Here is a 15,019-nt window from a genome sequence, read left to right on the forward strand (position 1 = left end):
TTTCTGTACTGGGGGATAAATTAACAATAATTTCCAAAGTGTCCCAACTCTGTACTTTTGTTTTTTCTTTTTTTCCCATGTGGGTGTGGTAAAGTGAGGTTTTTAAAATAAAAATTGCCACTCTCATGTCTTTGTGTGGTAGCGTGACGAGAGCAGTTCCCGTGTGTGATGTGGAAGCAGACGGCCCTGCACTTAGTGCACACGTGTAGGATTGGCCACGATCCTGTTGGCACTGGGAGCTGCTGATTGGCGCAGCTGTGCTACATCCTTGATTTAAAAGGGAAGCACGAGTGCTAGACTAAGGAAATAAAGCCGATCGGAAAGAAAGAGGGCAATCGAGAGAAAAGAAAACAAAAGGAGGCTGAAAGATGGACAGAGGGAAGGCAGGAGGTGGAGAGATCCAGTGCAAGTGAGCGGATGAGAGGTGGCAAAGGCAGACAGCTAGAAGGAATGTCCCTAGGGCAGCTTTTGAACGCACGGGTGTTGATGGCCACTGCAGCTGAGTGACCAGGGAGCTGGAGTGGCAGAAATACTGCTCAGTTGGAGTGTCCCACCCAAGAAAGGCTGTAGGCAAGTGAGAGGCATCTTGCAGGTGGTGCCATGGACTGCAGGGGCCCAAGCCTAGGAGCAGTGTGTAAGGGTGGCTGAACTGCAGATTAGTTGTGTCCTTGGCTACAAAGACCTGTTAGGGTTAAGTGAAGGAGGCGTCTGCTTTTAAGAAGTGCACCTGGGCTCATGGGTTTTAAGGATTTTTTCTGCCCTGTTTTTAACCTTATTTTAAAAGGAATATTTATTTGATTAATTTTGAATCTCCACTGAACACCTTTTTATGGGATTATTTTTTTAGTGAACTTTTTGCATTGCACAATTTTTGGACACTTTTGATTTTTGAATTGTTTTAAATAAAGTACTTACCATCTTTATACACCTAACCCTTACTATGTGGGTTTTGCTTTCGTCTGCCTGGCTCATCTGGTTACGTTATTGGCGGTGTCGCATTCAAGAACCTCCTAAAATGGACGTGGGAGCATGGAGCTGAACCACACAGTCAAAGGGGTTGTGTATCGGTAGTATGACCTGCATTTGGGATGCAATAGTCTCACTGGTTTACTATATTGAATTTAATTTGATTTTATAGTAACTATAAAATGCTCACTGCAGGTATTCTGTTTAAGTACACAATGAGTTATATTTTTTTAGTATAATAATTAGTATCCAGTTGTCTAACTTGCAGATGGTTCACTTTAGTGTAGAAGGATGGTGTTGGACAAAGAACATTTACTTTGCCCAAATCAGAAAAACTGAAAATCATTTTTTGAGTGAGTGCTTTGTAGCCATAGTTACTTTCCGCAGAAACTGAGGCTAATCAAGTTGTGTACTAATGATGTTTTCATTAGTCTATTCTTGTCATGACGTGGGGTTTAAGAGGGTGCACAAATTAAGTCTTATTTATACCTATATTTTTCCTGTATGTTTCAGGTTATTTTGCAATTTAAGGCTTTCATATTCATATCCAAATTTTGAATATATTCAGATGTGTATTATTGTTTAAATATTTCAAATTACTATGAGTAATATGAATTTTAAGAGTACAAAAAGTGTAGTGCTACAGTTATTCCATGGCCTAGATGAAAACAAGATCTCAAATAATAGTGAAGTGGCCTGACTGTTGATTAGATCAGTATAGCTACAGATGCCTTGTAGTAAAGTACTACCATTAGTCTTTGTAAGTCGGCACCTGAACATTGGTGGATTGGGAGCAGTTCATGTGATCAAGGGCATGCTGTTTCACAGCCTTGGAATAAGAACTAGGAAACATTATTGGGATATCTAGTAAGAGAAGAGACAGGATGGAGAGACTGGAGGTACTGATGAACGGAGTTGTGCAGAGACCTGAAGATTAATCTAAGGAGATTTAAATTGGTGTTTTTGGAAGTTAGTAGGGGGAGCACAATGAAGGAATAATGTGGGTGAAACATGGAGCAGACAACATCACTTGGTGAGGGGATGTATAAGTGTTTATATATATATATATATATATATATACACACACACACACAGTACTGTGCAAAAGTATTAGGCAGGTGTGAAAAATGCTGTAAACAAAGAATGCTTTCAAAAATGGAAGTGTTAATCATTTATTTCCGTCAATCAGCAAAATGCAGTGAATGAACAAAAGAGAAATCTAAATCAAGTCAGTATTTGGTGTGAACTCCCTTTGCCTTCAAAACAACATCAATTCTTTTAGGTACACTTGCACACAGTTTTTGAAGGAACTCAGCTGGTAGGTTGTTCCAAACATCTTGGAGAACTAACTACAGATCTTCTGTGGATGTAGGCTTCTTCACATCCTTCTGTCTCCAAGTAATCCCAGACACACTCGATGATGTTGAGATCAGGGCTCTGTGGGGGCCATACCATCAATTCCAGGACTTCTTGTTCTTCTTTATGCTGAAGATAGTTCTTAATGACTTTGGCTGCATGTTTGGTGTTGTTGTCCTGCTGCAGAATAAATTTGGGGCCAATCATATGCCTCCCTGATGGTATTGCATGATGGATAAGTATCTGCCTGTATTTCTCAGCATTGAGAACACCATTAATCCTGACCAAATCTCCAACTCCATTTGCAGAAATGCAGCCCCAAACGTTCAAGGAACCTCCACCATGCTTCACTGTTGCCTGCAGACACTCATTATTGTACCGCTCTCCAGCCCTTCAACGAACAAACTGCCTTCTGCTACAGCCAAATATTTCAAATTTTGACTCATCAGTCCAGAGCACCTGCTGCCATTTTTCTACACCTCAATTCCTATGTTTTCATGCATACTTGAGTCGCTTAGCCTTGTTTCCACATCGGAGGTATGGCTTTTTGGCTGCAACTCTTCCATGAAGACCACTTCTGGCCAGACTTCTCCGAACAGTAGATGGGTGTACCTGGGTCCCACTGGTTTCTGCCAGTTCTGAGCTGATGGCACTGCAGGACATCTTCTGATTTCGAAGGGTAATAAGCTTGATGTGTCTTTCATCTGCTGCACTAAGTTTCCTTGGCCGACTACTGTGTCTACGATCCTCAATGTTGACCGTTTCTTTGTGCTTCTTCAAAAGAGCTTGAACAGCATATCCTGAAACCCCAGTCTGCTTTGAAATCTTTGTCTGGGAGAGACCTTGCTGATACAGTATAACTACCTTGTGTCTTGTTGCTGTGGTCAATCTTGCCATGACATGAAACTGTCTTCCACAACCTCATCTTGGTAGCAGAGTTTGGCTGTTACTCACCCAGTTTTAAGCCTCCTACACAGCTGTTTCTCTTTCAGTTAATGACTGTGTTTCGATCTACATGTGACATTGATGATCATTAGCACCTGTTTGGTATAATTGGTTGATCATACACCTGACTATAATCCTACAAAATCCCTGACTTTGTGCAAGTGTACCTATAAGAATTGATGCTGGTTTAAAGGCAAAAGGTAGTAACACCAAATATTGATTTGATATAGATTTTTCTTTTGTTCGCTCACTTTGCATTTTGTAAATTGATACAAATAAACAATCTTTATATATATTTCTGAAAGCATCCTTTGTTCACAGCATTTTTTCACACCTGCCTAAAACTTTTGCACAGGTATGTATGTGTGTGTGTGTGTGTGTGTGTGTGTGTGTGTGTGTGTGTATGTGTATATATGACAGCAGCAATCCAAGCTGTGAGAAAACAGTAAAAAGGAGGCGTGTCAGACGTCGTGGTACATTTTCTGATGCAGCTAGACGAAAAAAACTTTGACGCTGCCGCCAAATACACAAAACAATTACTTTGACAATCATGTTACATTATTTTTAAAATGTTTCCTTTTCTTTTTCATAACTTCTTTAACACATGACATCGCTGCGTAGTGCGGGTATTTTGCTATATATATATATATATATATATATATATCACAGCGACACTCATAACAGTGACAAAACAATTACATTGACAATCATGTTACGTTATTTTTAAAATTTTTCCTTTTTCATACCTTCTTTAACACACTACTTCTCCGCTGCGAAGCGCGGGCATTCTGCTAGTATATATATATATATATACACACTGCTCAAAAGAATTAAAGGAACACTTTTTAATCAGAGTATAGCATAAAGTCAATGAAACTTACGGGGATATTAATCTGGTCAGTTAAATAGCAGAGGGGGTTGTTAATCAGTTTCAGCTGCTGTGGTGTTAATGAAATTAACAACAGATGCACTAGAGGGGCAACAATGAGATGACCCCCAAAACAGGAATGGTTTTAACAGGTGGAGGCCACTGACATTTTTCCCTCCTCATCTTTTCTGACTGTTTCTTCACTAGTTTTGCATTTGGCTACAGTCAGTGTCACTACTGGTAGCATGAGGCGATACCTGGACCCTACAGAGGTTGCACAGGTAGTCCAACTTCTCCAGGATGGCACATCAATACGTGTCATTGCCAGAAGGTTTGCTGTGTCTCCCTGCACAGTCTCAAGGGCATGGAGGAGATTCTAGGAGACAAGCAGTTACTCTAGGAGAGCTGGAGAGGGCCATAGAAGGTCCATAACCCATCAGCAGGACCAGTATCTGCTCCTTTGGGTAAGGAAGAACAGGATAAGCACTGCCAGAGCCCTACACAATGACCTCCAGCAGGCTACTGGTGTGAATGTCTCTGACCAAACAACCAGAAAGACTTCATGAGGGTGACCCAAGGGCCCCATGTCCTCTAATGGGCCCTGAGCTCACTGCCCAGCAGCATGCAGCTCGATTGGCATTCGCCATAGAATACCAGAATTGGCAGATGCACCACTGGTGCCCTGTGCTTTTTACAGATGAGAGCAGGTTCACCCTGAGCACGTGACAGAAATGAAAGGGCCTGGAGAAGCCATGGAGAACATTATGCTGCCTGTAACATCATTCAGCATGAGCAGTTTGGTGGTGGGTTAATGATTGTCTGGGGAGGCATATCCATGGAGGGTCACACAGACCGCTACAGGCTTGACAAAGGCACCTTGGCTGCCATTAGGTATCAGGATGAAATCCTTGGACCCATTGTCAGACCCTATGCTGGTACAGTGGCTCCTGGTGCACGACAATTCCTGGCCTCATGTGGTGAGAGTATGTAGGCAGTTCCTGGAGGATGAAGGAATTGATACCATTGACTGGCCACCACACTTTCCTGACCTAAATCCAATAGAACACCTCTGGGACATTATGTTTTGGTCCATCCAATGCCACCAGGTTGCACCTCCAACTGTCCAGGAGCTCAGTGATGCCCTGGTCCAGATCTGGGAGGAGATCCCCCACAACACCATCTGTCATCTCATTAAAAGCATGCACCGATGTTGTCAGGCATGTATACAAGAACACAGGGGCCATACAAAGTGCTGCATACAATTTTGAGTTGCTGCAATTAAATTTTGGCAAAATGGACTAGCCTGCCACATAATTTTTTCACTCTGATTTTTGGGGCGTCTTTGAATTCAGGGCTCTGTAGGTTGATCATTTTCATTTCCATCAAACGATGTGGCATCCCTTCGTTCCTAACACATTACCCAGTCTATATCAGTATAGATATCCAGGAGGATTTCTTTTTCCCATTGAGATCTGATGTGTTTTCAAAGTGTTCCTTTAATTTTTTTGAGCAGTTTATATATATATATACTCTCTTAATTCTTTGGATTTTTGTTTATCATTGGCTGAACTTTCAAAGTAGCAACTTCCTTGTAATATATGACATGCCTTATGGAAACAGTAGTATTTCAGCAGTGACATTAAGTTTATTGGATTAACAGAAAATATGCATCATAACAAAATTAGACAGGTGCATAAATTTGGGCACCCTAACAGAGATATTACATCAATACTTAGTTGAGCCTCCTTTTGCAAATGTAACAGCTTCTAGACACCTCCTATAGCCTTTGAGTGTCTGGATTCTGGATGGAGGTATTTTTGACCATTCTTCCATACAAAATCTCTCCAGTTCAGTTAAATTTGATGGCTGCTGAGCATGGACAGCCTGCTTCAAATCATCCCATAGATTTTTCAATGATATTCAAGTCAAGGGACTGTGACAGCCATTCCAGAACATTGTACTTCTCCCTCTGCATGAAGGCCTTTGTAGATTTCGAACTGTTTTTTTGGTCATTGTCTTGTTGGAATATCCAACCCCGCGTAACTTCAACTTTGTGATTGATGCTTGAACATTATCTTGAAGAATTTGTTGATATTGGATTGAATTAATCCGACCCTCGACTTTAACAACAGCCCCAGTCCCTGAACTAGCAACACAGCCCCACAGCATGATGGAAACTCCACCAAATTTGACAGTAGGTAGCAGGTGGTTTTCTTGGAATGCTGCGCTCTTCTTCCGCCATGCAAAGCGCTTTTTCCTATGACCAAATAACTCAATTTCTTTCTCATCAGTCCAAAGCACTTTGTTCCAAAATGAATCTGGCTTGTCTAAATGAGCATTTGCATATAACAAGCAACTCTGTTTGTGGCATGAGTGCAGAAAGGGCTTCTTTCTCATCACCCTGCCATACAGATGTTTTTTTGTGCAAATTGCGCTGAATTGTAGAATGATATACAGATACACCATCTGCAGCAAGATGTTCTTGCAAGTCTTTGGAGGTGATCTGTGGGTTGTCTGTAACCATTTTCACAATCCTGCACATATGCCGCTCCTGTGTTTTTCTTGGCCTGCCAGCCCTGGGTTTAACAGCAACTGTGCCTGTGGCCTTCCATTTCCTGATTACATTCCTTAGAGTTGAAACTGACAGTTTAAACCTCTGAGATAGTTTTTTGTAGCCTTCCCTTAAACCATGATACTGAACAATCTTTGTTGCTTTGAGGATCCCATACTGTCACTCTTCAGAGGAGAGTCAAAAGGGAAGCGCAACTTGCAATTGACCACCTTAAATACCTTTTCTCATGATTGGACACGCCTGTCTATGAAGTTCAAGGCTTAATGAGCTAATCCAACCAATTTGGTGTTGCAAGTAATCGGTATTGAACAGTTACATGCATTCAAATCAGCAAAATTACAAGGGTACCCAAATTTTTGCACAGTCAGTTTTTCACATTTGATTAAATTTCATACAAATAAATACTGCTTCACTAAAAATCTTTGTTCAGAAAACACCCCAGTACTCAGATGTTCCTAGGAAATGAAAGACATACCACTGTTATCTTTTTTTGTTGAAAGTAGAGTAAATTATTATGTAGGCTGAGAGGGGGTTCCCAAACTTTTTCATATAACTGTATATAATATTTTTTTTTTTTTTTTCCTTTATTTGCGTAAAGGAAAAGCTGGTTGCTTAATACTGAATTTTAAGCTCATGAACCAAACGTTCATGTTGACATTCTATAACTTGACAACCCATTGGAAGACTTATGAATAATTTAATGCTAAAATAGCATATTAGAACATTAATGGATTACTGTGGTCTGGTGGCATGTACCTTAAATGAAAATATACATGTAGCCATTAAAATACATAAGCTTTATTTTAAAAAAATACATGTTGCAGAAGTCACATTCTAGTTGTCATATTGTGGTTCACATATATCACTAGTTCAAATAATTATAGCAGTGTTTCTCTCCTTTTGAAAGTACAATCAATTTTATGTTTTAAAAACTGATTTCACAATGTTGCAATGATAAAATTAATTTCTCCAACATACACTGTGAAACTGCATATCTGTGAATTATAACAAAAGGAGTAGTACTACTTTAAAGGAGGCCTCTGCTCTCTTTTAAAATCTGAAGGGGATCATTTGTAGTCATTCTGACAAACTAACAGCAACTTCAACTCTGTTTTGCTGTTGAATAAGTAGTATGTCACTGAGCAGTCATAAAATCATAAGCTTTTTTTTTTTGTGTCTCTGAAAGCAGTTTTTGAAGTTAAATACTCTGGGATATAGCTGTAAGAAAACTATATGTCTCTCCACAATTTTTTGCCAAATGTAACTATGTTTATTATTTTTAAACTCTTTATATAAATTGCAGAAATGCAAAATGTACTCCTACTTTACATCAAAAAGGTGTCAAATTAGATTTAACTTGGAATGTTTACTGTGGGGTAAAAATCAGCTGTGTATATGATCTCTCAAAATGTATAAATTCTGTCAAATTTGGCTAGTAGTTGGAAAGTAATGTTTTTGAGAACTTTAATATGAATGCTAAAATGGTTTGTTTTTTCTTATTTTTAGGCAGTTGAAAACCTGTGTTCCCACAAAATTTCCGCAAATCTTTACAAGCAGTTGAGAACAGTATGTGAGGACCACATAAAGGCACAGATCCATCAGTTCAGAGAATATCCTTTTTGGTTGTTCAGTGACACATTGAATTGATATAATTTTGTATTTTCTTACAGAGTATTATACAGCTATTATGTGTGTATTAATTTGGGATGAAATTGTCAGCTAATGTAAATGGCATCTGTCTTTGAGATTTTTACCTTCAAATATATTTCGTAATGTAATAAACAATTTAATCTGAACAATTCCTGTTGAATACGGAGATCAATCAGTTAAATTGTTTTTACATTTATAATTATTTAAATTTTAATTATGTATTCCTCAACAATGTGAATGTTTCCATTTGGTTCCAGCTGTTTCCAGTTACTGCATTTTTTACCTTATGCTTTTTTTCTCTTTCCCCAATTAAATTTCAGATAATCAATACAAGTAGAAAGATTTTATGTATTTTTTTCTGATTTCTTATCTTGCGGTTAGCTGCTTCTTAATCGGATGTGTGTCTCTGCTCTGAATGAAACTCGCAATTTGGCGATACAGTATATATTTCAACATTTACTTTCTAAGTTTCATTAACTAAACAATAGAAAGAAGTAATATAATGGTTCATCTGGTGGATACTAAAAGATTTACATCAGGATTTCGTATACATTTTTTCCCTAAAGTAGATAGGCTGAAAATTTACAGAAGTAGGAAAAGTTCTGCATGTAAAATCTTTATGAAATTTTGGATAAAGTAAACCACATATGCACAAAAACATAGTACTGTACTATAGAAAGAATCTGTCCTAAGTTAGAATGACTGTTGTCAGCTGAGGCCCCACAAGACTGAAACTGAACACGCTTACTATAAATTATTTTTAGAATTGTATATATATATATACACACACACACACACACACGCATGCTCTCATATTGTATCCATTGCAAGCTACAATAACTTTTTTTTAGTTCTTCCTTTTAAAGGTGTAATTTATATTTGTCAGTTTTTGTTTTTAATCGAGTTTTGATTTGACTAAATTACCACTTGTTACAAATTTTCTTTGTTTCTGGCAAGGAGCACATGATGCATGTAATTTTTTGGTATTTTATAATATTTAAAATATTATGCTTTGTTGGGCATTACTTATTAGTTTTCTGTTTATGTTCCTTAATTAATGTATACGGATGCATTAGATAGTGTACTATTTCTTAAGAAGATAGATAAGTGTTGGCAAGATCACTGCAGACAAATGGTGAGTTGTGGTGTTAAATGCATTTGTTTCACTTAAATAGAAATAAAAAGTTATTCTGAAATTCAAGTAAGCTTAAGGTTCATTTCCACTAGTAATCAGTAGGATTGGCATATTTTATATTTATACATATAATTCTATATCTCAACTTTTAACATACTGTGAACTCTGAAGTTTCTTTAATTCTTGTGTTGGTGTATACTGAAATTTGATCTTTATATAAGTCATTATACATAAAGACAGTCTAATATATCAAGTGTCACACATACTGCTGTTTAAGGTGAAGGATGGAAAAGGTTGTGGATCTGAATGAGAAGAGTAAAGATTTTAAGGTGTACCAATCAATGAAGTAATATGCAGTTGCAGGTTTGAGTGAGTGCTGTTCTTCCTTTCTGTACTGGGGGTATAAATTAACAATAATTTCCAGAAGTGTCTCAACTGTATATTTTTATTTTTTCTTTTTTTCCATGTGGGTCTGGTAAAGTGAGGTCCGGGGTTGGTAGGCAAATTTTAAATAAATAATTGCACCTCTCGTGTCTTTGTGTGGGGGTGTATTGGCATGGCGAGAGTGGTTCTTATGTGGGAGCAGAGGTCCCTGCACTTAGTGCACACATGCAGGATTGGCCATGATCCTGTTGGCAGTGGGAACTGCTGATTGCCGCAGCTTTGCCACGTCCTTGATTTAAAAGGGAAGTGTGAGTACTAGACTTAGGAAATAAAGCTGATCAGAAAGAAAGGGGGAGATTGCGAGAAACAAAGAGAAAAGAAAACAAAAGGAGGTTGAAAGATGGACAAAGGGAAGGTAGGAGATGGAGAGATCCAGTGCAAGTGAGCAGATGAGAGGTGGCAAAGGCAGACAGCTGGAAGTTACTGTGTTCTGAAACACAGAAACTAGCAAGCATGACAATTACTTGAAACAGTAAAGTAAATCAAGGAAGTGACAGCGGTTTCATTTTGGCATTTAAACGTCTTACAGGTGTCAAGTAGTCTACTTTTTTTTTTATAATTCTCAATTTTTCTGGAAGCTGCTTCGAACAGAAAATATTCTTTGGGATCAGACTCCTTAAAATGAACTTAGCATGTAGTTAAGTCCTGTAATGTGCACTCATGCTTATTGAATGTGTATGTGCCTAATTCCAATATGCATTTGTTATCTAGAGTCAATCTTTACCTGGGAAATATCAGGGTAGTAGTATTAAATGGAATGCAGTAATAATTATTTTGCAAAATACTGTAAGGGTATTTAGGCAGTCATAATTACATTCATGATTAATATACAATATTTAGTGTGCAGCCTTAACCCAGATTGCCTTTTTTTTTAAGTAAATGCACAGCTTCTCATTATTTATTAGGATTTAGTGTTTCATTTAGCACAGTACTGGAGTTGGTGAGCACGTATGGAAAAATATTACTCTTAGCAAATCCTAAAGTAATCTACCTTTTTCTCTACTGCCTGCTTCGTGTGTCATGTGGTTGATGTATTCATTTGTTCTCTTAACTGACTTATAATCCACCAATTGTTTGTTTCATTATATAGCTCTTGGAAAAGAAATATTACTTCATTGTTACATTTATTATTTTGTTTTGATATTTTAGTTGAGAAAAGACTGAGGCACACCTCATTGTCTGTTCAGGGAAGCTATAATTATAAATATCTATGGTTGTCTCTTTAGTTTGTATGATTTGATGCAAAGTCACATGTCTTTAAACTTGCTCAGTTTCATAATTTCTTTAAAATAATGTTTCTAACCTCCAGTTTTCAGTAAAAGTTATGTTGTTAATAAGTAAAGATGTACGCATTTTTATAGGAGTGAAAAGTTTACTGTTATTTTTTTAATTGCTTATCTTGACAAATGTGTTTTTTTAAAGCACAATTTAGCTTTAAATCTCTTGAGTGGAAGCCTGGCTGGTTTATTATAGCTTCACTCTATAAAACATTCCTCATTTAATCACTCGTAGCAGCACACTCTTGATATTTAATAACAGTGGTAAATAGGTAATAAAACATAGAGTAAAGTATTATAAAATGCAGTTACAGTTTATTTGTTTGTTTTAATTGTAGATCATGATAAGAAGTATATTTTTGTTTTTGGATCGGACTTATGTTCTTCAGAACTCTATGCTGCCATCTATTTGGTAGGTTTAATTTTATACCTGTTATTTGATATTCATAGTGGAGTTAAATGACAAAATTAGAGGGCTTTGGCTATTTAAATTGTTATGCAGTTTCTATTTTTTTTGCTAAAGTATGTTAAATTATTTTCAGTGCCTCATGGTGATTCGTTTTATTATTATATCATTATAAAGTACCTGAAGTACTTTAATCACTGTATATGGACTAGACAAATTATTATATAATGTAGATAGAATACTTCTGTTATATACAGCAAACGTATTTTTACACATGTAAACGACTTCTTTTTCTAATTAGGTAAACCAAGGACAATTTAAGTAATTACAAGTTAAAACAACAGAAATACATGGAAGTATACTAAATAGATTTAGAAAGTAACAAAAATATTGATAAATATCTAGCAATCAAAAATAAGTCCGAGTGAATAATTGTAGACCAGGATAGAGTCAAGTTCCCATATAAAAGTATAAAATTCAGAAGACATTAATAATAATTATTTTTATACTTGCACTCTGCACAATGACAAGTAGCAATAATTGATTGGTTGTAGTTTGTTTCTTTTTAAACCGACACTAATGTACTGTAGTCATTTGTGCAAACTCCAGATGTGGCTCAGTACCCTTAATCTTTTTGGCTTTATTAAAATTGGACGTATTCAGTATTTTTTTTCCACAATGAGACCCCAGTACCCATATTGTCAATTATATAATGTAAGAGCAAGCGAGTTGTTGAGTTGTTTTATTTATTTAGATTTATGTCAGAATGCAGTTTCAGTTTGATAGTAGTCTTATCAATATTCTGCAATTTGTTTAAGTACTATCATGCACCTTTCTGCATTTTTAATTTCCATGAAGGTGTCTATAAACTTGTATGACATCTGAATACTGAACTGGCCAATTCTGAAACCGATTCCCCTTTTCTTTATTTGGGTGTTTTTCCTTTTTCTTTATCCCTTTAAAAAAAAAATCATACAAAGCTCCTGCATGACCAGATGCACAGGAGCCTTCTGTTTTGTATTAAACTGTTAACATTGGTATTTTTATAATTAAACTTGACCACATGTATTGCCTATTCATCTTTTATTAACAAAATGAAGTTCTTAAGAGTTGTTAGTGACTGTAAAATACTAAAAAATAATTTGGCTTGAATTTAAATAAATAAGAATAAGAATAAGAAATAATTTTTACTAATAAAATATGTACAGAAAGTATTTATCCACAGTTTATATGGCATGAAAGAAAATAAAATTATTTTCATAACTATGATGGTCATTTTGTTTAATTTCTTCTGGTGTATATCTACCCATCAAAGCTTAATTTACAAAAAAAATTAAGTGGTTTTCACAATTTGTCTATCAAAAAAACATTCTTACACATTGATTCAATAAACTGATATTGGAAGCTAAACATTGCTTAAATTTAAATATATGTGCACTTTTAGGCTTTAATAATTTTTAATCATTAATGCACATTAAAATAGATTTATTGCTGTTGAAATATATATTTATTCAAGGGTTTCTTTTTTTTAAGTGTTCTTTTATCTTCTTTTTCTAATTGAAAATGTGTGCTGCTGTGCTAAACACAAGTTTGCTCACCGTCTAAACTCAGACTAGCAGTATCCATTTTACTTGGGACAAAATAAAAAGCTCTGAATTCATTCAAATGTTTTTTCTTTCCATCTTGCTAGTTGTCTAATTGCACAGTACAACTCCACTTTCTTTATTGTAAAGCCAAATATTCCACTCTTCTCTCTCTCTCTCTCTGGTTAAGACTGCCTTGCTGCCCTCTGTTTACAGGACTTTGCAGCCAAAAATAAATTGTATTAGCTTACCTATTGTAATAACTTTGTGTATAGGAGCACTACAACTAAATTATCGTAATGCTTAGAAAAGCAGGATTAAAAAAAAAACATTTTTTGTGATCAGCCAATTTACTGATCACTGACTGTCTTTTGTAGGGAAAATCAGTTAGTCGGAGCATCACTATTATCTAGGTAAACACCACCACATGGCTGGTTATAAGCCTGGTAGAGCAGGCAGAAAAAATAGTGAGACATGCAGATGATGCTGCCTGAACCATGGCACGTTGACTGGGTTTTTTCTATAGTTCTTTATCTATACTAGTAAAAGGCAAAGCCCTCACTGACTGACTGACTGACTCGCTGATCACTAATTCTCCAACTTCCCGTGTAGGTAGAAGGCTGAAATTTGGCAGGCTCATTCCTTACAGGTTACTTACAAAAGTTAAGCAGGTTTTATTTCGAAATTCTACGTGTAACGGTCATAATTGAGTCCTACTTATGTACATATATACGTCCATAGCCTGCAGCTCGGTCGCCATGTGAGGCGGCGTTGCGTCCCCCATCACCACGCCTCCCACATAGTTGGCTGCCTGCCTATATTGCATCCCCATCCCCACGCCTCCCACGTAATTGACTGCCTGCCCATATAAGGCCTTCCTTCACTCTGGTCTCTTCATTCCCTTCCTTGGTTCGCCACGGTATTCACGTCTCCCTGCTGATAACTGCAGCCTTTTTATTTAATCCACGGCTTCTCCGCTGTTTTATTGTTCGTTTATTACGATTATAGTTATTGTGTAGATATTTTACACTTAATTTACTGTTCAGGTCCCCATTTCCTTTATCGTTCCAACCGTACCCCCATTAACATGTCTATCGAGGTGATCACCATCGATCAAAGAACTGTCATTTACCGAGTGGTTTCCATCCCCGGAGATGCCGCCTGCCTTTTACATTCTCTGTTTTACATATTGCATGGCCATATCAGGCTCAATCTTGATATCTGGAGGAACATTGTGTCTTATGTATTGAATGACTGGGACAGGTTCAAGGTGTGGACTGATGACGGTACTGGAGATAATTATACTACACAGGGGCACTATAAGAGTGAAATGCTTAAGCCCTTCACTTATGCTTCTGCATGTGAGTTGATGGCTGCCGCTGAATCGTTCGGTTGTCGCTTTGAAGTGTACAGAAATGGCCAAATATTTTACACCTTTTCAGAACCTTCAATGCCTCTTAAACATCTTAGATTCACAGGTGACGATTTCAGTAGTGGACACTTTGATTTTTATGAATGTTTCAACTCTCAAAAGCTGGATGCGAAGTTATCGATGAAGCCGGTTGTATGTGTACAACGCTTGACAGATGCCGAATGTCACTTCAACACAAGTCCTGCAAATACTAACGTGACTGAAACAAACCATGAAACTCAAACCGATTATGATAGCAGCAATCCAAGCTGTGAGAAAACAGTAAAAAGAAGGCATGGCAGACGTTGTGGTACATTTTCTGATGCAGCTAGACGGAAGCAACTTCGTGACGCTGCCGCCAAATACTCGCAGAAAAATCCACAAGTTAATAGACACGCTGTCGCTA

General features: G+C 37.1%; 1 protein-coding gene across 1 annotated transcript in view; it reads left to right on the forward strand.

Annotated features, from left to right (window-relative positions):
• The window catches only part of cul4b (cullin 4B), a 66,921-nt gene that overhangs the window by 6,566 nt on the left and 45,336 nt on the right, over positions 1-15,019 (forward strand). Inside the window, exons 3-5 of the mRNA XM_039766072.1 lie at positions 8,214-8,317; positions 9,423-9,492; positions 11,552-11,625. Of these exons, the coding sequence (XP_039622006.1) occupies positions 8,214-8,317; positions 9,423-9,492; positions 11,552-11,625 (248 nt within the window). The remainder of the gene's footprint in view (positions 1-8,213; positions 8,318-9,422; positions 9,493-11,551; positions 11,626-15,019) is intronic.

Source organism: Polypterus senegalus, chromosome 10 (assembly GCF_016835505.1).
Source record: "Polypterus senegalus isolate Bchr_013 chromosome 10, ASM1683550v1, whole genome shotgun sequence".
Classification (NCBI taxonomy): domain Eukaryota; kingdom Metazoa; phylum Chordata; class Cladistia; order Polypteriformes; family Polypteridae; genus Polypterus; species Polypterus senegalus.